General features: G+C 30.8%; 3 protein-coding genes across 6 annotated transcripts in view; 2 read left to right on the forward strand and 1 right to left on the reverse strand.

Moving 5' to 3' along the window:
• Window positions 1-2,708: 2,708 nt before the first annotated feature.
• The window catches only part of ppk23 (amiloride-sensitive sodium channel pickpocket 23), a 28,929-nt gene continuing 5,101 nt past the window's right edge, over window positions 2,709-26,536 (reverse strand). For 2 of the 3 annotated variants that reach the window (XM_074117470.1, XM_074117471.1), the window contains 11 exons: window positions 11,682-11,829; window positions 11,344-11,544; window positions 10,757-10,916; window positions 9,856-10,001; window positions 8,540-8,648; window positions 8,274-8,385; window positions 6,495-6,659; window positions 6,373-6,426; window positions 4,818-4,908; window positions 4,353-4,441; window positions 2,709-3,445 (listed from right to left, as the gene is read on the reverse strand). In XM_074117470.1, coding sequence (XP_073973571.1) covers window positions 3,153-3,445; window positions 4,353-4,441; window positions 4,818-4,908; window positions 6,373-6,426; window positions 6,495-6,659; window positions 8,274-8,385; window positions 8,540-8,648; window positions 9,856-10,001; window positions 10,757-10,916; window positions 11,344-11,544; window positions 11,682-11,829 — 1,568 coding nt within the window. In that variant the 3' untranslated portion in view covers window positions 2,709-3,152. Of the gene's footprint in view, window positions 3,446-4,352; window positions 4,442-4,817; window positions 4,909-6,372; window positions 6,427-6,494; window positions 6,660-8,273; window positions 8,386-8,539; window positions 8,649-9,855; window positions 10,002-10,756; window positions 10,917-11,343; window positions 11,545-11,681; window positions 11,830-16,591; window positions 16,722-26,536 lie in introns of those variants that run through there. The other variant, XM_074117472.1, reaches the window with a different exon arrangement.
• On the forward strand, window positions 12,758-20,671 carry myd (stromal cell derived factor mayday). 2 transcript variants are annotated; one of them, XR_012455222.1, is made up of 7 exons: window positions 12,758-13,170; window positions 13,350-13,489; window positions 14,445-14,558; window positions 16,089-16,238; window positions 16,611-16,771; window positions 18,178-18,427; window positions 19,064-20,671. XR_012455222.1 is itself a non-coding variant. In XM_074117473.1 (6 exons), exons 1-6 carry the CDS (start codon window positions 12,875-12,877, stop codon window positions 18,352-18,354), a joined length of 1,038 nt encoding a protein of 345 aa, XP_073973574.1. In that variant the 5' UTR covers window positions 12,758-12,874; the 3' UTR covers window positions 18,355-18,750. The 2 variants fall into 2 exon arrangements, 1 of the variants encoding a protein (XP_073973574.1); XM_074117473.1 differs by lacking the exon at window positions 19,064-20,671 and having other exon boundaries at window positions 18,178-18,750.
• The window catches only part of LOC141448800 (sodium-coupled monocarboxylate transporter 1-like), a 37,870-nt gene continuing 31,975 nt past the window's right edge, over window positions 20,642-26,536 (forward strand). Inside the window, exon 1 of the mRNA XM_074117469.1 lies at window positions 20,642-20,778. The gene's annotated coding sequence lies outside the window, so the exon portion shown is untranslated. The remainder of the gene's footprint in view (window positions 20,779-26,536) is intronic.

Raw genomic sequence — 26,536 nt, forward strand, 5'->3', positions numbered from 1 at the left:
CAAAATTATTAGGATCGATGAAAGCTCGTTTGTTGGAAGTGATTAGGAACATAGGAGGTCCTACAAGTTTTTAAAATTTATAATTCACGTACAATGTGTAACAATGATTTATTTCTGCAAAGTGTTCACAGACTTTTTTTGCATTCGTTTGGGGTGTTGTTTTGTTAAACATTTAATTGTGATATTCCTGCTGAACAAAAATAAAAGATTGAATATAAAATGAAAAACTCTGGTTTCTCTCTATCGAATAGTATATTTCATTTGAAAATAAAAGAAGTTTCTAGTAAGATAATAATAAAAGTAATAAAATTTAGGTTAGTGTTCACAGACTTTTTTGGCCCAGTGTATATATTAGAGCGGAACACCTTAATATCATATCTGTTTGCGATGCAATCCCTTTTTTACAATATACGATCTTTGGAAGTTTGAGTCCAAAGTAGTTGATATTAATCGAAAAACTAGTTAAAGAAAAATTCACAGATGTCACAAAAAATAAAAGAGGTTTTCGTTAATATCATCAAGGATCGCTGAAATAAGATCCCAGGTTCATTTGTAAACTGGAGAGATAGACCCACTTTTGCATTTCTTTCATGTAGCCAATCTGCCGCAGACCTATAATACATACATACCCTGATAGATTTTTAATACAAGCGTATTTAGATTCTGCATATTTAGGCAAAGTGAATGTATTGAGGAATCAAAAATCAAATACAAAACAAAGAAGCTGTTTGTAGCAAGATCACATTAAATAATCCTATTGATACCACCAATAAATTGACGCAAATTTTCTGGCCAAAAGTAATGAACAACTTGATCGTTTCTATTTTTATTCGATTTTTAAAACAAACATGACAGTTAGCCTCTAATTAACAAATTGGAGAATAGACTTTTAACTTTGCAGCCAAATGCATATAACACACTATTAATTCCCTAACTAGTCCTATAACCGTAAAGCACGAGTTAATCTGTTAAATGCGCTCAGGTGTATTTATCGCTTGATCAAATAAAAGCTGCCACAGAATCATATCTAGTGAAGGATAGAACTAGCCCAGTTAAATGTCGCTACTCAGTTCAACTGTCTGCTTCTCACTTTAATCCTACACTTAAGTCTCGTCTACTTTTATTTTATTTGATCAGATGCTGCGTATTTGATCGCCCAATGTTATAAAACTGTTTGCCAATTTTATATTGTTAACAATTTAAAATTAATGTTATGAATCAAATGATTGCAAGATCAACGAGTTCAATTAAACAAAAATTACTGTAACACTTACATTGCTACATAAAGGTTTTGAGTTCTCCCTTATTAATAATATTTTAAGCGTTCTCTCACTTTTTGTTTAAAGTTGGATGAGCTGGGTATTGCGCATCCAGTTCACGGAACATTAGAGTGTTAGAAATCAAATTGTAGACAAATTGGCGTATTTAATTGGTATGGTTACAGAAGAAACATAATCTTTCGGACAAGCGAAGTCAATTTATTTGCTATATGGACTAAGTTAATACTCCGATTCGGTGCCTAGAATATAATTGGCAAGTATTGAATCACAAAATATTGATTTAGTAGTCTGCAGTTTACCAATAAAAGTCTGTTTGTCACAAGAACTTATGTCTGTAACACAAAACCCTTGACTGTGAAGAGTGTTCAATCCCAAGTTGTTGTAAAACAAGGAAATATCTTAGTCCTTTTTTTTCCCTCATTCTCATTGTGGTTGAAATTATTAAGAATGAGGGAAGGAAATATAGGTTGTAGGCAGCTCAAGAGGGTGGACTATCGTGTAATGCCATTATTAGATGACCTACTGATTGCAGCAGAACCTCCAATTCCTGAAAAGAATCTCCAGTTTAATATTAATGTCCTGGTGAAGTTGGCTGCAAACGAATGTTAGAAAATCCAAGTCGAATCACCTAAAACTCTTGGCGTCAAGGTTAAGAATCAGTGGTAAGATTATCATCACTGAAAGTTTATACAAATAACTAAAGAGATATACGTTTTAATAAGATAGTAAACTGCTTATTGCTCTCATCGTTAAGATATATGAAATAAAATAAGTAAATAAGTTGGTTAACTCGAAATTCCACATTATTTCGAAAAAATCCAATTTCAGCAAAGAAGATTGCATCTATTGTATTTGTTGTCCGTTCGTATAAATATCGCTGAGTGACATAGAATCCAGGTCCATCCTAATTCGGGTAGCGTTCAAAACCCTTTAAAATACTAATTCGCATCGATTCAAAGGTGAAATGCTTTAGGGCTGTTCGAGCTACAACTCATTGCGACAGAGAATAGCAACGATTTATCTCATTGTCTATCAACCTTTCAATTTCTGAATTTCTTACATAATTTAGTCGAATATTGTGAAAGGTAATGGGGCTAGATTTGCGCGAGGTTACGCTAAACCCACGAGGTTTTCACGGTAACAACTCTATAATTTGTGAGAGCTCGAGTCAGCACAGGTTCTTAGCGTTGTTATCCAGTAGAATGTGGATGGACCATCAATCAATCAGTTTTCATAAAATCTTCGGCAGCTATAGGTAATTAAGAAGCATAAGAATGGTTTCAAACTAACGGAACAATGTTCTTTTTGATAGATATACTTACCTTAAGCCCACCTATAATACTTCCTCTTTCAGAATTGTTTAACTGCATGTAACTCTGTCTTCTTGGAATTGTTGGCTCAAAAAAAATTTAATGCTTTACTCTCACATTGTATTCTATTAGGATTGATTGTTTTATACAACAAAATCTTAATTTGTTTGTCGATTAATGAGACCTCCGTATCATAGGCTTCATTAATTTTTTACTTTTCCTCAAAAAAATAATTCACTATTTAGGGTAATGGAAATAAAGTGTGAAGATTAAAGCTGTAACTTTGCTTTTTTCAACACGAAGAGGTGTATAAGTTTCTTCTTTTCCAGCAGTTTTAAATTTACATTGAAATTGAGTGAATATTGCAGCAAACTTTTTATATCATCAAATTAAAAAAAATTTAGATTTTTAATCATAGAACATCGAAATTAATACAATAATTAAAATCAATATTAAAATCATCTTCAAAGTGTAAATTTGCTTTACTTTGTATCTTGTAATAATAAAATGTACATTATTATCTCAATTACTTCCACAGAATTATTTTATTTAGATTATTAAATTAATTAAGAAATGGTAAAGTCATAATGTTTTGCTTAGTTGAAGAACTTTGTAAATTATTATTAACAGAGTGTTGGTTAATTTGATTAAATTTCTTGGAGAATTGATAGCTGGGTCTGAGACTAAGGTCAACTTTTGGTACTTTTCTGTTTTCTTCCTCTTCGGCCAGTTGCTGAACCCTATTTTTATCTTTGTACATCATGCACATAGCTCGCATTGTGAAGTAGTAAACGATTTCAACAGCTGATAGCAAAGAAAAGCCGAGAAATAAGCCAGCTATCCCTCCGAAAGCAACTGAAAAATAATATTTTGTTTTTAAAAATCAATAAGTAAAACTTTTTTTCTTTCTAAATAGAAAATTATAAGGATTTTCTTAGTTCATGTTTAAAAAGCTTAATAAGCTTCAATTAATAACTAAGTTAACTAAATTGTTGTTAAACTAAAAATCTGTAGAAATGCAATTTCATTTTTTCAAGTTCAAAGCAAACATTTCGTACAAACAACCGGGCCACTTTGTCGATCTCCAATTTCCACTAATCTTATTGTCCTAAAACATATTTTGAAAATCTGTCTGCTTTATTTGATTTAATTTTAACTTTATATATATATTATACATATATATATATTTGAGTGCTGCGAAATTCAGGGATGAACTTTGATACGAACACTACTGCTCTACAATGTCGCACCCTGAAAAGTCCAACATCAATTGGATGTAGTATAAAAATCCAATTTAAAGATACTTAGTCACTTAAAAATAAAATAAAATAAGAAAGTGAGAAAGAGGAAAAACGCGTCAGAGAAATATTTAAACTTGGATTTTATAGAAAATAGAAAAGTGTTAAGCGCCGGTTGCACAAAGAATGTAACGAATGATTTATTGTAATAAAATATGTTAATTATCTCTTCTTTTCTGTTCAAAAGTCTTCCTGATTTTAATTTGTAATAATTTTTTTGCACATATCTCTGATTTTCTAGTTTATTTATTTATTTTTTTATCTATTGTAAAGGAATATTATTAACCCATAAAATCTGATTATTATCGATCCTCATTTTACTTTCTTTTATTTTATTCATATTTTTAAGGGACAGTTTTTGCAATCAAGGTGAATGAGTTTAGTAATTATATGTATTTTTAATTTTCCTCTAATCTAATTTAACGTTTAAATAAACACAAAAACATGATTCCATAAAGACCTACCGAGTAGATCTACCCATCCAAAGAGTACTTCTCTCTTGTATCTCACCATTGGCCATGACACAAATCCAATTTCTACCGGATTTTTAGCCCTGTCCATGAACAAATTTTAATTGTATTAATGAATATTTAGTGATGTCAGGAAATGAAGAGAAAATAAATAGAAGAAATATTAAAGAGTTAATAGCTGAAGTGCTTTGGCTCGGTTCTGGTACAGGAAGAAAGGCCGAAAGAATTGTTTAAAAGAAGTCTTAAAAAGCAGACAACACAAACATTATATTCATTTTTGGGAGTAAAATTAGGGAAATGTAAGGAGAATTTTTTACTCAGACTTCGCGGATGTTGCTTATTTAGCTGGAACGTGGGCCACAACTCAATGTCTCTTAAAGGTAAAAGAGTTTCGAAATGAATTTTAGTAGGAATTGCATACAAAGTTGTTAAGTACATTTAAAAAAAAGACTAACTAACTTTTCATTAGAGTCCACCAGTTTTTCTACTTCATAGACGGTGTTCATGCAACCAAGTTCACAAGGACAATATAAAGATTTCTTGAAATCGTCTACAAAAAAAGTATATTAACAAAAACATTATTTCCTTTTATCGTTTTTCCAGTTCGCCATAACAATAGATATTTAAAATTTTAATAACTTTATTTCATTTGGTTCTATTCTTACCTAATACTCTTAACTAAGTATGATATTTCATGAACCTTTACCTATGCAAAAAGGTTCTTAACATAATTCATTCTGAAACTCAATTCATCTTTTGTTTTCAAAAAAAGCAAACAAGAAAAATACGTGCAGTCAAGAAGAATGGCTCTGAATAAACTATCAGCTAAGCCTCGGTGATAACAATTCAAGAATAGGGTCGCCAGCTTAGAAAGAAAGACGGGAATACTAGTGGAACTACAAGTTAACTCCTCTCGAAAAGATACATTCTTATCGAAATTAAATTAGCAAAGAATTGAGCTGCTACCTCATCGTGATAATATGATGATGTGTCTTTATCATTGCAACACCACCTAAATAATATTATTATATTTTAAATTTGAATGATTTACATTTATCATTCAAATTTAAAACCTCTATATTTCTCTTTGTATTGTTCAGATTTTAATGGAATCTCTACCGAATTGTAGAGAAAAGTAAGCTCTAAAACTGGTATAAGTAACAACGTTCTAGTGTTAATGTTTATTGAGGTATAGAAGGTTGAATTTTGATGGATTTGTAAATCGTTGAAATTTTAAACCTCTATATCTCTCTTTGTACTGTTAAGATTTTAATCGAATCTTTACCGAATGGTAGAGAATAGTCTGCTCTAAAAGTGGTGGTGAGGAAGGTTGTTTTAAATAAATGTTCTAGCTGAAATATCTTCTACTAAAATATCTTTAACAAAACTTAATTTAAAAAGTGAAGTATAATTGTCGATTAAACTCTAAAAGGTGCACAATCATCAAGTACCCATCATTTCATTAATACTTCATTGATATCATTTGAGAAAGTTTACTTTTTAACTTTTCAATAATATTTTTTAAAATTTTTTAGAAGTCACAGACCCTTATCCTGGCCATTTCTTTCATAATAATTTTTTTTTATAATAACGATAAAATTTACATTACATCTTCATAAATAAACAAGCACTATATTTTAACTCTATTTTAAATTATTTTTCTGATTGATCTCTTTTATGTTCTTTATTCTGAGTAATCACAAAAAAATGTACATTAAAATAGAAAAAGTCAAAGTTAGAGTTGGTTACTGTTTAAATTTGAATCACGGAGTTAAAACAAACTTTGAATCTTCAATTCGTCTAACAGAAGTATTCGAGAGCACAAAGAACACTTAGTTAACAAGTAAATTATTCAACTATAATTATTGGTTTTTCTATTGTAATTTACTGCATTACTTTTAGAAGCATTAATTAAACGATAGAGACTTTCATATTAGGACCAATTTTGTTTAAAATTTAGTTTGCTACTTAAATGTCATCATTAATATATAAACATCACAATTTTCTCACTTACCAGTATATTTTGAAAGGCACACAAGCCCATCAAGATTACAGTAGGGAAATCCATCTGTAAATATTGTTATAATTAATCATAAATCAATTTAATATTTTTGAATTTTAATGTATTAATCTTACCAATTTTATGGTAAAAATATGGTACACATGAACACTTTTTCAATGCGAATTTCATCCTGCACTCTGACATACATGCCCAATATGAATATTCTGGTGCTGTTGCCAACTTGACTTCATAGGGGAATACACATTTTCTTTGTTTAGCACTCAACTGCTTTGATTCCTCTAACAGAAATTTTTAAAAGTAAAATAAAACAGATCTGAACCTTACATACATCTCTTAAGTGTTTAATGTTAACTACGTAAACTTCATAGAAACTCTCTGGAATCATTAGAAAGAACGAATCGCCAAAAGCTGGGAAAGTTGTTTAGCGAAGCTTTACTTCTGGGCAACTGATTTCCGATAGAGTCAACCCATCTTTAATTTGCGCCTAAAACGTATTTTTCCTTAGAGATATTTCAAATATACGTTATAGAGCTACCTTGCAGGTAGCAGGTGTTAGATTAGCCACTTCACATGGAATCGTGGCGTCATGCATCATTCCGAGCCTATAAACACTCAATAACCGTAAGTCCTCGCCTGTAAAGCTATTTGATGAGAGTAACTGCTTGGAGTTAAGCGCTCCAAAGCAAACTTTATTATCAAACACCGACACTTGAAGGGTTCACTTTTACGTCGCAGCGGATTTGTTTTTAAGCCACTTCATATAAATCTAGTCTAATTTGTTCCTAGTCTTGCTAGAGGAATGCATAAGTAATTTTCGAGAATATCAATATTGCAATTTTTTGGAGAATCGCAAAATACCCAAAACTACATTTTCGGTTAATCAAATTGAAACATAAAATTTGCACATATTATTATTTCAATATTTCTCTTTTGATTGAACATACAATTATGCATGCACGAATTTCTAAAAAAAAAATTTTTATTCTTGGACAATTTCAAAAAGAGTTTTTTTGGATAGATGATTCAAGTCCAAATTCTGCACGCGACTTCATAGGAGTTAGTGAAAGTAAGAAAACGAGTTAATTTAAGAATGAGATTAATGAATGTTGTTATTCCCTTTTGGTTTATTTTAAATTTTTGTAGCAAAGTAATAAATATTAAATGGGTGCGTCAAAATGACTTATCTTAACTGACATATGCTGTAATTCCGGAAAAAACCTTACTATTTAAATTTAAAGCATTTCCGTTTTTTTTGTTTTGTTTTTTCAATCACGGCAGGCATTAAGTCTCAATGATGTGTGAAAAAGAAAGAAATTGCGCAAAATGAAGAAAAAATTGAAAATACTTTGGGTAAGTTCATCCTTGATCTTAATTCGTTTTGAGCTTTTTATTTAACCAACGCATAAAACAAAGTTATGAACAATGATTTTTTACGGGAAATCAAAGAAATACATTGGCTAAATGAGTTCTTAAAATAGAAGAAACAACTTTTAACTTCTGCGATGACGAGAAATTATTATAAAATAATATTTTTCACTAACGCCTTTTTTTATTTCTGTAAAACATCTTTTTCTAGCTACGTCAATTAGATCTGGAAAATGTGTAGAAGTTATATCTATCTCTCAATGACTAAAAATACTTCACTTACTTGCCTTCCAACAGTCCTTGTTTCATTCATTTTTCTGTTTAAAGAATAGCTTTCACTATCTGCTTTTATGATTGACAAGCTAAAATCTTCTGAAGAAATTTGTACATTTATTCAGACTACAGTAATTTAAATATTTTCACCCGTCAGTTAAATGTTGAGATTTTCCCTTATTTAACTCTGTTACCTAGCGTTTTGTTTTTTCAAAATAATAAACCGATAATTATTTTATATTATATTCACTAACCAGTAGTGTAAGTAGTTTTGGATGCGAACTGAATTTTGCTGATTGTTTTCGTCCAAACATGCTGTGGGTGCATTTCTATACTAGGAAGTGCGTCAGAAGAATGAATGTAAATCTATAGTTAAAGAAATACACTTTTAATAATTAAAAAAAATCATAGGAACAAATATACCAAAATAAACTATTTTCAATGCAAGATTAATGACTAGTTGAAATAACTGAAACATCTTAGATTTTATAACTGTCTGAAGGTTGTGAAATATACTCACACTGTAAGGGTTTTTCTTAGCATTTCCATTAAACAATACAGACCAACGGGTGTCAGTTTCGTAGATGTAATGTGTAGTAAGATTTATTACAGATGAATTCTTCGCTTTCCTATAAATAAATGACGAGAAATAAAGTATTAGATAATTATATCTTCCAAAATATTAAATAGGCAGGTGCAAAGAAGAAAATGTGAAATTAGTTTAGAATACTTTTTTAAATTTAATTACGTTAAATGATCCAGCAATAGGTCTTTTATTGAGGGAAATATTATGTCCGTCAAAACTATTAACATCTCCTATTCTAGTAAAAGCTCCTAACAGACGAGTGTTTGTTTATATGTCAGGATTCATACTGTTTAAACTTTAATTATTTTGGTAAATATGGTTGTAATAGTATGTGGTGCCTCGGTAGCCGAGTGGTTAGAGGCGAGACCTGCGAAGCTAATATCTATTGTGGTACTGGGTTCGATTCCTGGTCTTAGGCCTTGGATTTTATTTAATGGCTATTAAAAGAAATTTATAGTAAAGTATGTTTGCTAGTCGCCTCCGTCCAGGACACCTAATTGGAGGTGCCCGCCTAAGGCATTACTTTACTTTACAATAGTAAAGTAGTTTTCTATATATCTTATACAAGCTAAGAGCACTGCTGCTTACAATTTTTTGGGAGTACATAAAACAATGTATATAACAAAAAAAAGTAAAAGTGAAACAGATATTCGTTATTTTAAGCTATAAATTTACAATCTTGCATTAATAATTATAATTCTTTTGTAATCCCCCGTAGCCAGTTACTGTAGGAACCGATAGCAGGTTTTATCTTCTGCCTTGGCCAGCAGAGGCTTGATGGTTGGATTCGTATGTCACATAATAGCCCTAAGTAACTACCTCTAACATCCGCCAGATCTTCACTACCAGATCCAAGTCCATATCTTCGCCCAGTGTTGGATATCTAACCACTCAAATCGAGACTAATCTAGGGAGCACACAATACCTAACAATAAATACTAGCCTCTCCTGATCTTTTTGATAACTCCTTAGACTTGGATATGAAAGAAGAGAGTAAAACATGCACAGAGTTGCCTAGTCACCAATAGAAACATGCAGGCTAAAGGTGATCCTTTGTTTTACGCAACAAAACATTACGCATAAGAATATTCAGCCTAAGTCTAATAATTTTATTCATTATTTCTCGATAGAAAAAATATAACATTTCTTTTCTTTAATACTGCAAGTGATTTTTGTTTTTTGTTTTGCACATTAGCTTTACTACAAACATTAAAAGAAATTATAATGTTAAAGTTGTGCGCCTTTCTCACCATGGCCAGTCAGTTTCAGCGCGCACAGTATTGAAAGAATAGCAGAAACCATGTTCAGTAAAAGTTGGAAGAAAACCTGAACAACAGTCGTATTTTCTACCTTTCCATTCGCAATTGTTAATGAGATCTCCGCATCGCATAACAACCTGAATAGAATTTTTAAAAAATTAATTCATCTTCATACTGATTTAGTAGCCAAAAAATTAAACCACTGGTAATAAATGTAACTAATACAAACATTTAATAATTGAAATTTTAATAGATATTTCGCCGCTTTAGTTACCAATGATATTCAACGAAATAAATAAAAGGAAATTTGAGTGGATTACAACTACTTTTTTTTTGGCACAATTACATCTATATGTAGCAACATGCACCTAAAGCAGGTCCCTCAGCTAACAAAATAATAATAGTAATAACAGCAGACTAAAATAAGTCACATAGATTATTTCAAAAAAGTTCATTTAATACTGTGTAAAAAAGGCGATTACTTCTTTACTTGCATATTTTCTTCAAAATTTAAAGTTAGAAACAAACCAGTATTTTGTAAAAGTTCGAAGTTTGTGAGGAACTTTAGATAAGTAATAAGAGAAAGTCGTAGGAGTGTTCACACTCGATTTTGTTCATTTACAAAAGCAAAGGAACTCTTTGAATACTGAATTTGGAATTTTAATAGATGCATTTGCAAATTTCCTTTAAATACGAATTTAAGTGTGTAATTCATAAATTTTCACTTTAATTTATAATATAGCAATGTAAGAAAGAGATCAATTTTTTGCAAGTGGATATTCTGATTTCTCAGTTAAATGAAATACATCCAGAATCCGGAATATGAGTGCTGTAGACGTGGACACGGATTTAAACTAAATTTTACATAACACTTGGATATGATTACACTCACTGCTAGTAGTACGCTTCTTAAATTTTCTTGTGGTAATGTTTTATCATTCTTGAATTTATCTATTTCTTTTAAGTTGGAGTAGGTTAAATTTGATATAAGATTGATATAATCATAGTAAAATTTCTTTTTTTCTTCACTAAGATCGCTAGTCGTCCATCTTCTGAAAGTAGCAGATATAAAGATTATCTTATTTTCCAACAGATAAATAAACTCCTCAACAAAAACTAACAGTTTAAAAAGTTATGTATAACGGTTGATTAAACGAAAAAACATAAATAAGCAAGTATCCGACATTTCATTCATATTTCAGTTCATTTAGGAAGTTCGAAAAAGCTTATGTTTTATTCAAATTTTATTACAATGATATTTAATTTATTCTACAGCATTAAATTTTCGTTAATATTGTTTAGAATTTATAAATAATTTATATTTTCTAAATAAGTCTGGGACAATGAATACTTGTAAATTTAATAACTGAAGTCTCAGATCTTTTAAAGTGAATTCTACCGCATTGTTATTAGGTATTAATTTATTTAATTATTTATTTTTTAAAGAAAACATTTTATTGTTGTACTGAAATCGCTTACTTTTCAATGTACGCTTTAATTAATTTATCAGAAGCTCTATTTTTAGGGCAAACAGTTACTCCTGGAAATGGAACATCCCAATTATGAAAATCGGTATCAAGTCCTGTTATAGTCGGATTTGTTTGAAATTTCTCCCATAATGATGTAATAATAATCAGTGTAACGATTGCTCCGATTGACACAAAAGAAAACCACATCAACCTAGGATGGAAGTAAAGTATTAATATTTTAAACTGGAAGATTGATAAAATTAACATGATTAAATACACAATTTTATCTAAATATGAAAATAATTTAAAATTTATTAATGTACTTTTATCAACCAGTAGTTTGCATACCTTTCAAAAGTTGGTCTATCTTCCTCAGCGATAAATCGAACACCATGTAGGGTAGAATTGTTGAAGTATTCCTTTGTTTGATATTTTAGTGAAGTTTTTAGTAGTTTGTAAGTGGAAACAGATGGTTTTCTTAAAGCACGATGCATCCCTTTTTGTTTTAACACAGAAGGAAAAAGTTTAATCCATTAGCCAAAACAATTTTCTAGTGAGGAAGGAAAACTTTTTCAAAATTAATAGAATTTTAATTATATGATTAAAGATATAATGCCAGATCTAATTAAAATAAAGAATACATAAAGTGACAGATTTAATTTTCTTTTAAGCTACCAACATGCTCCAAATAGATAAATTAGAATTCTGCAATTAATTACAAAGGGCTCAGTAAAGAAGTACTATAAAATAAAGAAAAATTCAACTATTAATTTAATATAAGAAAACAGTCACTACTTCTCTAAACGCTTAAATTGACTGCTGGCAAACTGCACATCCGAATCGCATGCCTAGTTATTGAATTCTATATATTTTATTTTTTGTTAATATGAGATGTTATCTGATTAACCATGCAATATTTTAACACAACAAATCCATCAAGATTACTTTTAACTGAATAAAAGCGTACTTTATTTCACAGTTCATATAATTTTTTTCCCCCCATTTCAATAATGAAAACAAAAGGGTATGGTGAGAGATAGAGTTGTTCATTATTCTTTCTTTTGAAACTCTTCAAGTATGTTTTTTTTCAAAAATAATTATTTTCCTACTAGGTTTTAAATTAATTTAAAGAGACTATTTCAAGCTATACCTATCTTTTCATTAATAATGATTTATTTTTATCTGTCTACAAGAAAATTGCTCTTTATGTGTTACAATAAAAAAAAATTTGCATAAATTTTTCTACGCATTTTTTGGAAATAATAACTCAACCTTAATTTAATAGGTGCGGCTAGCGCAGGAGTAACTTTCCAAATAAATTAGTTCTTAAAAAAAGTTTAATTTTGGTAAATTTTAGAAAATAAATTTGTAGTTCCATCTTGCACCAAAGGTAGCAGCAGCTTCCAATTCGAATTGTAACCTTCCTACCTAAAGCAAAGTTATAGTAGTTTATAAATTCTGTAATGTCAGATAATAATGTCATGTATTATCTAAAGTTATGATTATTATAATCAATGTAGATAAGTTGTGAGAGTTACTCTATGTTCCTAGCGATTATTGCATCTAGTCAAAAGCCTGTGATATGCACTTGGAGAATGTACAAATTGAACGCAGCTTATGTATCTATAATTGTTCCTCTGCTAGTGTATTTGATTTTTATATGTATCATTTTGAAATTTTCAATTCCTTTAAAGTCACACATAAATCGTACAGATTTAACGCCAATTTTAGAATTTTGGAAAAAGAAAAAATCAGAAATGAAAGATACTGTCATAGAAGTTCATGAGAGTGATAGCAGTCTACCACCTGTTCAGTTACTTACTGTAATATTTAACAAGTAAGTACCAATTTTACTATTTAAACAGTTGTAACCATACTTTACTTTGAATTTTCCCTTAATAAAGAGTAAGAAACTAATTAATCCTTTCATTGCAATTTCTACGTTTTCATTGGTTTCTATTTGTGCTTTGCACTTTTTCTTTATAAGCGTTAGCACTTACTGATCGTCTTTTGTAGAGCGGACGAAGATAAAGATAATCTCTTGGCCGTCCATGAACTCGCAGACTACATTCATAAGAGGACTACGGATCATATAGAAGAAGCAATGCAGGAGAACTATGGCCTATTTATGTCGATTGATGTAAATCCTCGGAATGGTGCTTACTTTCTTACGTTATTAATTTTTTAAGACATCCTGTGAATTTTTTCTATGATTTATCTATTGAAGACCAAACTACATAATGCTCGCAATTAGCTATATTTGCTAAAAGTGCCAATGGTGCATTAAAAAGGTGCTTTTGTAGGCAGATGCTGGGTTGTATGGAATTTCAGGTGTTGAGCAGCTATGGTAGTAACTCTCAGTGTGCGGAAAAATATCATTTATCTTTCTAGAAGTGGGATAAAACGCCTAAAATTTGATTTAGGAAACAAAGGATTCGCCATTTGTTTCCGTTAGAAGAAGTTAAGTAGCAACTTCATCAGTTGTCTGGCTATCATCAAGAGTTTTTAAGCCTGTTAATAAATTAACAATCAATCTCGTTCACGAATTCAAGAGCCTGCAGAGTTATTGATATTTAGGTTTAGCGTACCCATAGAAATGTTCTCGCAGGGTAGTGTAAACCCAAATTCACATCATAATGTGACAGTAATTTCGGTTGATAGGTGTTCTGGATTGCGTGTGGAGCAGAATCTTCCCACATACTTATAATAACAATACTTCATTATTTTAGAGTCAAAACCGAATAACAGGTTTGTTGAAATTTGAAACTTCTAAGTTTCAGATGCTTTAAAGTCAACCGAACTTGAGTCACTTTCGTATTTAGTTCCCTGTTCACTGACATCTTTGCCAATTTATTGGAATATGACCAGCTCTGTGATTTAGGAAGTAAAATAATAAAAACTCAGTTGGCAGTGAATAAATATGTTGTATTTGTCTAAACTCCTTCCTTTAATTTCTGCTTAGCAACTACAGACTAATGTTCACATAAATCAGTAATTGAATGAATCAATGAATGTTATATAGTTTTTAGGATTAATTTGAGGTTACCCATTTTATTTACAAGATCGTAGAATATCAAATCAAGGGCCTGTAACTTTTTTTTTTGTGTTAAGGTGTCATTAGTTGGCGAGAATACCACGAATACTTTCTGCAAAAGCATGGCTTAGATAGCGATTATATCAAGAAGCACAATGAGCGCCATCAAGGTCTTGGGCGATCGTTAAAAGGTGAGTGCCTAGTATTTTGCCAGAAATAATCATTAAAATTTTTTGCGAAGTAAATGTACTTTTATTACTTAAAAAATAGATTTACTATCTATCATCGCTTATAAACAGAGATTTTCCTTATTTTTGAATAAAAAGTTTTTTGTTTTGTTTTTGTAATTCTAGAGGTGGAACCCTACAACCAACCGTTTGTGGCACTAGACCAAAGTAGGCCCACTACTATCATGATATCACATTAAACCTCTAATTGATATCTCTAAGATAGTTGAGGAGGGAGCCGAGTTATTTGGGCTAATATTTATTTGTACTGAAATAATAAGGATGCTTAATTTACTTTGGAATTGTCATCTTCTCACATAGTTATCTCCGGTCACATCCCCTAAAGTCCTTCGAAATCTCTTCAAGAATAGTGTGGTATCTTGGTGATCATGACGAGAATTGGAAACCAAAACGTCCGTCTCTTGTCTGGCTCCTCGAAGATTCGAGATTTTGCAAAATATCCTATAAGTGCAGTCATAAAAAATGGATGCTTAATAAGGCGAAGTAATAGTGGAGTGAGGACCTGAGGCTAGAGGAGGCTGTAAGTTCTCTATGGCAACAAGACAAGAGGGGAGGTCATTTGGATTATTGCAGTTCTCCTGACAGGCCACTGCGGACACTGGATCCAATGGGCCGGCAGTGGATAGTTTGTGAAGGATTCTATTCTAGGCTTTTGGTCTAAGGTGATGTAACGATTGATTCCACATATACTTGTTGGTGTAGGCTTTCTACCTAATTTAGATCATCTAAGTTTAGGTGATGACATGCTTTCCTTGTTCAGTGTACAGCTTTCTCTCTAAATCTCAGAAATCTTTGATACGCAGAGGTTTTCCTGCTAAGTTTTGCTAAGTTACCCTTCACATGACGCTTTTTGTATTCAGTGCCTTGTATCGATGGCAATAATCTTCCTTAATTAATTTTTCTCCCATCTGAAGAAATTCAACTTTTTGGGCGCTGTATAAATGTGTTGAAGCTTTTTGTACCATTCTTAATAGCGTTATGGACAGAATTATGTTGCTTATTTGAGATTTTGCTAAGAGGTGTACGAGGTTTCACGGCTAGATGATTTAGATACGAAATGACATTAATATTACGAGTGTAATAGTGTATGAAATCCTAAATCTAAGAAAACAAAATTAAAAACTTTCTGCGTAAGTTCTATAGTGCTGATTATTATTGTGTGTATAATATGCTTTTTATTTGACAACAAAATAAAATTTAGACTAAGATTCACATTATTTAAATGGAAAAGATATGACTGTATTATGCATGGATACGTAGAGCATTTAATAAATTTAGACTTAAAACTTCAGGTTATGAAAATATTAAGTAGCAATAAAAAATGTCCACTCTATTTCAGAAAAATTTAATTCAGCGGACTGCTAAACATTTTTTGTACTACAAAATCAAATATATATAATTCATAACAATGTTTCGCCTATCTTTATTTATAATTTTCTATTTTGTTCTATTAGTTCAACTATTTGATTACAGAAAATATTGCCAGAGATAGAGCGTCTTGGTCTGAAGCTGCGAAAAGTGATCCAGATTTTCTAACGTTAGACGAATTTTTAACCTTCCTACATCCCGAATCTAGTCATTCTACTCTTCTTACATTGGTTGATGATCTATTGGATAAACTAGGTGAGAATTTTCCTTTTAATATTACGAGGATTTTAGGTTAGATTAAATTAGAAATTTTAAATCTAATTATCAGTAGGTACTCAATAAATAATACCATGGGGTTTGACTAGATGCTCTGAGTTGGAACCAAGGTAATACCAGAGGTACAGGGAGACATTGCATCGATATACATCGGTTACTCCGAACCTTGTTTAAGGTATTAGGTTTGATTCCATGAAGATGCAGTTGAGGTTTAACTTAAAGTTATGTTAAGTTAAAGTTATGTTTTAAGGACATCTACAATCAAAATATAAATGATTTAACTTATTATTTCTATATTTGACAAGAAAAAACAAAATAGTTTAATTCTTTACGTTTTCCTGTTGTTCACAGACAGAGATGGAGATGAAATGTTAACTGAAGATGAATTTGCTGTACTTCAGATGAGTGGAGGAGAAGAGTTGGTATCACAGGGTGAACATCGCAGAAGGACAGAGTTTAGGCATCTTATAGATGAAGACGGAAATTCTGTGGCTGATAGAACAGAGCTATTGGTATTTATTTATTATATTTTTTGTTGAAAATTAGCGATAGTTCTGCCCTTAGAATTTCTTTCTTTCTGGCGTACTTAGCTCATAGATTATCTTCGGTTAATTGGCAGTCCACTAGAATGGCTCCGAGCTATAAATTTAAAAAATAACCCATTTAATAATGACTTTTAAGAATAAAAAAATTAAAACAGTCTTAAATTATGTCCTTAAACAAATATATAATAATATAGTATTATTTTTATAATTAGCCTCACCTCTTTAGATTTTGGATGAATTGAATATACGAAATTCCTGCATACGAAATTCTGGACATTTTAATGAACTTTACATTGAGCGTGTTTTCAATTTAATATGAAGTTTTGGTAATCCCGAGCGCATTACAACTTTAAAAGTTCAAATGAATGTGTTGGTCCCCAAGAGAACAAATCGGTAAAAATGTCGGTAATCCGATTGCAATATGTTTTAGAAATGTAAACTATTGAACTGATTGCGCTTTTAAATAATACATTTAACGTGCTTTGTAGATGTTTAAATGAATTTTTCTCTAACTTTGTTTAAAAATCGTTTGGGCTGTAACTGTAATCTAACCTTTACAAATCTATTGGAAACAAGGAACTTTCGCTTACAGCAGTTTACACAGTTAAATTTTATTGAAACATTGATTGGTGCTAAAAAGGAGTTGACTTTACACGCTTAGTGTACATGTTCATATTAAAGGAACCTTTTTTCAAAAAAATCGATAAATACTATAAAAATCTATTCAGTAAATGATCTTTCAACCAGTCACTGGTCTCTAAATTAGGTATTTTGGTTTCATATTTAATCCTTATTAATATTAAATAAGTAATAAGTCTTTATATTACACTAAAATGGGACTTTAGAGGGAAGCGAAACCATCCCTCGACCAGAAAGGCTTTCAAGTAAATTTTCCCAAGAAAATGTTTCTAATAAATGTTATAGATTTTAGAAAGTGGTTATAAACTTCCTGTTGCCCAGTTGTAGCAGAATTTCGTCCTCCAACTTTCAACTTGTTCAAAAGTCTGGGGAAAGTTCTCTGAATCACCCTGTATGTGATTTTTATGACGTATTGATGTGAAAAATTATTAATGTAATCTTTTCTGATACTTTTTTTTTTTTTTATTTAAAAGTGTTAGGCAAACTAGCTAAACACAGCTGTGGCTGTTTTAGAATAAAAATAAAAAATAATTGAATTATTGAGCAATTAATAGTGGGTGTGCTGGTTACACTTTATCTCATATGAAAATATCTTGGAGCATATCCTAGGAAGAAATAAACGACTAAATACTGTCAAAATTTAAATTTAAAACAATCAAAATAATAATTATAATTATAAACTGTATAGTTTTATCATTCTTATAAATTTTTTTTTTTTAATTTTTGTGTTACAGAAGTATATAGACCCAAAAAATCCACGCCATGCGAAAGAGGAGTCAGAAACACTGGTAACATTAGGTGACTCAAATCACGATGGTAAACTATCTTTAGATGAAATACTCGCTAAAATGGATTTATTTTTGGGTAGCAAGATGGTAGATACTGCACGTAGTTTCCATGATGAATTTTAAATGAAATTTTTCGCTTCCATGCCACAGGAAAACTGATAGATGACATTAAGTTATTTTATTATTTACTAATTTTAAATTCAGAAACTCGACAAACGATCAAAACTGACCCTGACAAACAAACGAACACTATATACCGCTCTACTTGCCCCAATATGGACGTACGGAATACAACTTTACGGAAGCGCCAAAAAATCGAACATCAACCGACTTCAGACCTTACAATCTAAAATTCTAAGAACAATAGTTAACGCTCCCTTCTACGTCTCCAATCATACTATACACTCTGATCTCAATATTCCTCTCGTTTCTGAAATAGCCCAAACTCGATACACAAAACTCCATTCAAATCTACACGGTCACTACAACCTTCTGATTCACAACATGTCTACCACAACACTTCCTTCTAATCCTCAACGCAGACTAAAGCGGCGGTGGCCACGCGACCATCTCAACACAACGCCGACCTCCTAGGATGGTTGCTGTGTAAGCTTGCCAATCTGGCGAACTAACGGCTTCCATCACTGGATGGTCGTCGTTCACTCCAATCACGCCCTTGGTGCACATGCATGTGCGCGTATGTGTATGGATATGCATATACGTGCATGTGTATTTGTGCCATCCCTTTTCACTCATCACTTTTGCTTATTGTACTGCATACAGTTGCAAAATAAATAAACAAATTAAAAAAAAAAAAAAAAAAAAAAAAAAAAAATTCAGAAATAAGGTCAGGTGTAATTCATAATGAGATTTTGAAGACATTTTATTTATTTTAAGGACGTGTCCTTAATAATTTATTTATTTATGTATCGTTAATAAATAAATCCTTAATAATAACATAATTCATGCGAATACAAACAGTGTGCACAATCTCTCTTCTTGCTGCTTGTTTGTGAACAGGTACAGAAGATCTCAGAACTGAAAGATATGCTATAATTCGTAATTCAATTACGAACTAAGATGTCAAAAAGCACCGAATTTGCCCTTTGGTGAAACGATAAAATTAATTAAATGTGAAAATTGTTTGTGTAAAAGTTAAATTTAGATGCACTGGCTGAAACTAGGTATTTGTGCAGTTCCCTTATTTAAATAGTACAGAATTTTCTTTAAGTAGCCGTATCTAGTTTGAACACCGGTACTAAAACTTTGCTTAGATGACAAAGAGAATATGACATTAAAATAATTAGTTAATATTTATTAATTTGGCATTAATGTTTTGCTCTCCAATCACCCTCCTAGAACATTTTTAACAATTAAGATGGTATAAAGGCATAAGTTATGGACACCAACAATGATGACTGCTACTTGTCTAGTAACTAGGCATTCAAAATTATGATTATGAGTATGTTGCGAGTCTAGAATACTAATATTAATCTAGAAGTAAAACTCAGTCTAACTTACCGGGAGTAAAAATGATATATTTTGCTTATCAACATTATTTGGTGAAAATGTTGCGGACACAATATGAAGTTAGTTAAACAAAATGTTGGAATAACAAAATTAACAAGAGTTTTGGTTTTGTGTTTTTGCTCAAGACCGAGAATGAAGTGCAATATTTATAGAACTAAGTAGTGTTAGTCTCTTAAGCATCATCATATTCCGATAAAAAATCAGAATTAATGGTCGTTTATCTTGCATTAAATTTGGAAGGCAGATTCATCGTGATATATCTTAATTTAATAAGATTTTAAAACCTAATGCGACAGATTTAAATTCCTTTTCGGGAAGAAAATTATTCCAAGTAAGAAACTAACGGAATGTGAAATGGTTAGGAATTAACTGAATTTAAAAATTTTGAACTTACATAAATAAAATAATAAAACGAAATCTAGTCAATAACTTGTTTAGAAAATAAAAATGCTCTTGATTAAGGAACAATAATTCCTAGATAGGTTTTTGGTTTTAAAATTTATATTGTTTTAGTAATGGTTAATGAAATGGTAAATGAAGATTAAGTTTAGAGTTTTGTTGATAAATTGTGGGCTAGTTTTGAAAAGATTGACCTAAGTTCAACTTAAAAATGCACCAAGTACTTTTTAAAATTTATATATGTATTTCAAAAGTGCTTCACTCTTTGCATTGCAGATTTTTATCTTTAATTGTGCTTAAGAATTATTACAAATTTTGTTTATATTTACTTAGTATTTATAATTACTTCATATTAGTTTGGTGATAAATTTAAAATATTTAAAAGACCATAATAAAGAACTTGTTGAGGAAGTTACAATAATATAAATGCTGTGAATACAAACAATAAATGTTTTGAATGTGAAGTCTATCAAAACTGGCTGTGTAAATATACAAATAAATGTTGATTGTACTTATTCTTTAATTAAACCATTTCAATATAATGTTTGTTTGAGTTTACAAGTATTAGAAGGTATAGATGATTCTTACTGACCTCTTCACTGACTATGTTTTAACAAGGTAATGCGTTATTAATAATTTTGATATTGAAACATATTAATCATTAATGTTTTCTGATAATTTTACATCTTGCCACTCTAAAAGTGCAATTAATAATCTTTAATTGTTTAATCTGTTTCATTGCTACTACTGTCGGAATTTTCGCAATGAGTAATTCTTTATTTAGTTAATTAGTTTATCTTATGCCACACAAACGCCGCACATCAATGAATATTGATGCGATGTCTCTTGTAAAGAAATAGCTCTTTGATTTTATATTCGGAATTTTTGTATTACTTGAGTTCTAAATTTATGGCAAATTTATATGGAAGAACAACTTGATTAATTGATATGCAAATAACAAACGTTTTTGAGTCATGAAAGACTTCCTAAAAGTATTTATTAATTTTAAACTTTTAATAAACTAGTAGATTCTGTATAGAGTATAGTACAGATTCTTTATTTACAAAAAGTCAATTCATATTAAAATTATCTTTCTTAACGCGTACTTTTAGTCAAGGTTAATAAATCTATTTGACGTAATGGACTTATTAAATGTATTTTCTAATACGTTTGACAGTTCTTAATCAATGTCCTGATATTGTCTGCTGTTATGAAGTATTAATAATTGTTTAATCTGTTTCATTGCTACTACTGTCGGAATTTTCGCAATGAGTAATTCTTTATTTAGTTAATTAGTTTATCTTATGCCACACAAACGCCGCACATCAATGAATATTGATGCGATGTCTCTTTGCTTCTAAAAGAGATGAATTAGATGCCAGAATCTTTTAGATACTCTCATTCTGTTAATATGTTCCCAAGGAGATCTCATAAAGTTGCGCATTTATTGAGCTTCAAGATCATATGGATTTTTTTGGTTTTTAATAAAACCCTACCCCGAACAGAAGGATGTAAATGCAGAAAACAGAAATTTTGCGAACTGACTTTTCATTACTAATTTACTCAAATATCTTGGACAATATTGAGAATCGGGCCAAAGTGAAGAGAATATTTTTTGTTACATTTGAGCTGCAGAATCACCTCCCGAAGTTTCGACCACTCCTCCGTGTACACCCTGTATAGTAGTTGATCTAACGTAGCTGAAATAGATTCACAAGGAACCTCTATAAATTTCCATTTTTCCCTACATATCAAAATGTAGTGTGGTCATTGTCAATTTCATTTTCTTAATAAGTTTTTCAAAGATAATATTTGTTTAGTGATACAAAAAAATATGTTTTTAGCTTAACTTTTGGAATTACATTTATGTGAAAGTAAACTTTGAAACATCTAACATTTAACAAAATTTAAAAAAGTTTTGAGAAATAGTGAGAAATTAGAAAAAATATGCAGAGCGAAGGAGCCAATGAACATACTTAGCTGCAACTATTTTTGTTTCTTTCTTAATTAAAAACACTAAAATTATTTTTTATTTATTTTTTAAAAGCGCGCCAATATCTGAGGGCTTAGCGCTCGGAGCTTTTTTCAGGGCGCTGTTCTCCATCAACGACTGAGCTGTAAGAGAAACTCCAAGCAAGGTTTCTGGGAGTTCGGCGTGTGAATCAATACGTTGACTACTGAGATAATCCCTTCCCTTTATTTATTAATAATATTGTTAAACTGAGAAAATTGGCACTAACTGAAAAATCACATCAATAAATTCGCCTTTCCAGTTGAGAGTTAATTAAAAAAAAAAAAAATCAATTTTGAAAAAACCGTTGTGCTATGTGAAATCTCCGGTTAAGGGATATTCTTCAATAAGATTTTAGGTGTACTCAAACTAATATTACAAATTCTGATCCCCCAGCGATTTTCGTTTTTGAGCCAGCATGTAGTGACTTTGACTTATACTTAAAATTTGGATCCTACTCTCATGGCGGATTCAAACCTGTCATCGAAAGTAGTTACTTCAATAGCCCACAGACTATTCTTTTAGCCATTTTTTGCATTCAAGATTCAAAAGTTGTTATTCCGGTAAGAACTTTGTATCAAAAATTCCGTAAAAAGTAAATTTGAAAAAATGAGTACAATTTTTTGTGTGTGAGATACATTAACATTATAAATACGAAAATTTCAGCGAAAACTTATTTCAGTAGATGATTGGATTGTATGGAAAGCTGATTATCAAAATAATACTGGTTACATTAGTGTTCAGAGAATTTTCTACCTATAATTGCTTTAATTTATATTGCAACCCTACGTTTAATTACTTCACTTCAAAGTAATGCAGTTACTAATTAAACTAGAAGATTAAATAATCATTTTTACTAAACAAAGTAGTAATAATAACTAATTTTTGTAAGAGTCATATTGTTAATGGAATGATTTTCGACTTTGACTGTCCTTCAAAGCACTGGTTTCAGTGACGCTTGTTCTGAACTGGATAAAACTAGCACCAACATGATACTTATAACTGTTCTATTTGCGTTTTTATCTCACTTTTTATTAAAACAAACTAAGAGTCTGTATTTTTGAAAAGAAATTTCAAGATGACAAGGAACTACTATGTCCTAAATCTATAACAAAATCTGGTAAAAAACATTGAAGTAACTATTTTCGATAACAGGATTGAATCCGCCATCAGAGTAGAATCCGAATTTTAAGTATAAGTCAAAGTCTAGCGAACAACTAAAACGATTCCTGAAAGTAAATGAAAACCCAATACTTGCAACATAAATATGTTAATTGTAATGATAATTCTAATTTCAAATTCTTCAGAAATCTCTATGGAAGTCTAGATGAACTTAATATTAAATTGCTTTTAGGTGATAGTATTTCAGCATTAATATAGAAATTTTGTTTGCATATCAGCTTAAAGTAGATGTACTTTTAATGAGAAATTCTATACAGAAAAAATTTCACCAACTTTTGATAATTTTCTCATTGCTGCTGCGCTGAAGTACTTTGAGGTGTGTGTTTTCTAATTGTTTAGGTAATTTATCATTGGATAGCAGAGCCAGTTTTCATCTGATAATGAGTCTTTCTACACAAATGTAGAACGAATTAAAAATAAACAACGATATTTTATGGATTAAATACTTAGATTTTAGAGCAGAAAGCGCTATTTTGTAGTTATGAAATTGCAAGACGCTCTATCAGCCCTCACTGAACTTGTAAGACAGTTTAAGATTATATGATCCCCAGTAAACTCATGAATCCATTTTTTTTTTTTTTTGTAGATGCTTTTTTAAAAAGATAAAAACACTTTTCGTTCATTTTTAATTAAAAATGTGTGTGACACCAGCGATGGTCATTTGCTCTTCCTATGTTTTTCTTTTTAAACTGAAGACACTCGAGCTGAGATAACACTTGGTATTGTTAATCCTATCTGACTACCACTCGCGTTTACTAAGCAAGGTCTAGGTTACAGAAGTTTTTTCCACGTATCCCCTCTTATTTGGCTTATCTTAATTGCACGAATTAGTGTATTTACACATGTACAATTCTTTGTGAGGTAAATATCTTTTAAAGGCATGTTGATTACGGACTTGTTTGCATTATTACAATGATTCATTGACAATTATAGTTTTTTATAATAATAATAAGAATAATAGTTTTTTTATTGTTCACACTTATAGTTCGTTTCTTAGTTTCTTCCTTACCTGCCAACAATTGTTAGGAACATGGTAACGACAAATTAAGCAAATCTAAAGGCGCTAGCGTGCTGCAGAACCCAATTTAATCCTTCAAGAAACAGGACGTTTCCCAGAACACTGCCTGCCTTGGGGCAAAGTTACTTTCTAGTGACAATCTTCTAGGGCCGTTGAATATAATTGGCTATTTTCTGCATTTCCTCCTTTCAGGACCGATTCTGAAAAGAGGGATCTACAGATGTGGGCAATATCCTAGAATTTGCATCAGTATTACAAAAAACTAATGTCTCATTACTACACACATTGACTTAACTGAATAAATTCTGCAAAAACGTTTACAATAAAAGTGAAAATCATTTATCTTGAATTAAAATCAAATTTTAAGAGACGCTTCCGGATAGCTAATATTGTCCAATAGCTCCTCACCGAATCCCATGATTTGAAATATGAAACTTGGTCATGCGGCAATTTTCCGTTTGGCAGTTATGCTAACCACGCACAGACGCACTCTCTCATAAAGAAGAACTTGTGAAGACCACTTTATGGGACACTTTTATAGCGGATATTTCTGCTGAAACCTCAAAATCAAAGTTCTGCAGCTCACTTTTACCTTCTCAAAGTAGGCAGAAGTAAAAAATAAACTATTTAAATGATAAGGTTGGCAAGCAAATTGTGTGCAGCACAAGCGATTTTTCATTTTGGGTTGTATTGTTCCCAACACATGTGCTCCCAACACTATTTTTTTGAGTTTTTTTTCTAACCTCATGACACGAGGACGCTTTTATTACTTTTCAAAACTCAATTTTGAAAATTTGTCTCGATAGCAATGGGCACATACTAGAATTTTCTTGATATGACGTTTCAGTAATCGATTCAGCAACATCCTCATATTTTGCAAATAGATTTGTATTTCTTAAAACTTTATAATCTAGTGGACACATTTGTCCTTACAATATGACGCTTCGTCACAATCGATTCAGCTACATTCTTATTCCTTGCAAATTAATTGTTACTTTTTTAATAATTGTTACTGTATAATTTTTTTTTTTTTTTTTAAGTTTATTATATAAAACAGAACTCAGGTTTACAGCTCTCGATTTAAAATGATTTATAGTCTCACAGAGATCTACATTCTACTGCTTTGAAAAAAAGTAGTATTTAATGAAGCTTTTTAAAAAACTAAAATATTGGCTGCACTTCACCTTATCTTATGATTTTAAATAAATCGAGCAAGTTACATTCACACATTATGTGAGGGTAATTGTAACTATTTAACAAAGTATATTAATTTATTGTTTAAACTGTCGATAAAAATGTTCATGAAGAGGAAGTACAAATTTTGTGTAAAGCTGAATGACTGTTAATATCTTTCAGCCTTATTTTTTTAAACAAACAAATTTATTTATTTATTTATTGGCAGTTTGCAGAATGTCATCATACAATTTTCGGATTATGGTAGTCCGCTTTAATGGGTCAGAATTCCTCATGGCTAGGCGCGAGGCAAATATAATATTCTTAAATGACAAGTCGCATACATATATAAACTGATAATAATTAAGAAATGTATTCACAAAAGATTTATTCTTTATTTCATCTGATATTGATTATCTTTTTAACTGGCAACCATATGAACTCTAGTCAACTCCCGATCATAATGTCAAATAATTCAAATTATTAATTCTTTTTCTCCCTAGCGATTCTGCAGGATTTGAAAAATTTTGCAAAAATATGACATCTCTTCAGTAGAATTTTAATACAAAAGTGGTCTTGTTTGCATATTAACCAAAAGTGTATAAAGATGTCAATTCAATATGACGTTTCGTCCCAGCCGATTTTGCATCATGCTGAGATCACATTTCATAAATAGGCGCCACGGTAGCCGAGCGGTTAGAGGCGGGACCAGTAAAACTAATATGTATTGTGGTACTGGGTTCGATTCCCGGTCTTAGGCCTTGGATTTTATTTAATGGTTAATAAAGAAATTTACATTAAAGTATGTTTGCTAGTCACCTCCGTCCACGACACCTAATTGGTAGTTGGACGTTGAGCCCCGCCTGAAAAAATGGGCGATTACTTTACTTTACATTTCGTAAATGTGACTGATAAATTTCTTAAGCATTTTCAAAAGAAGTACAGAAATACTTTGTTAAAGGTATCGACACCATATGAAGTTTTGTCACAGT

The sequence above is a fragment of the Rhodnius prolixus genome, unplaced genomic scaffold, assembly GCF_049639745.1.
Source record: "Rhodnius prolixus isolate KJV_2025 unplaced genomic scaffold, Rpr scaffold_2, whole genome shotgun sequence".
NCBI classification, from domain to species: domain Eukaryota; kingdom Metazoa; phylum Arthropoda; class Insecta; order Hemiptera; family Reduviidae; genus Rhodnius; species Rhodnius prolixus.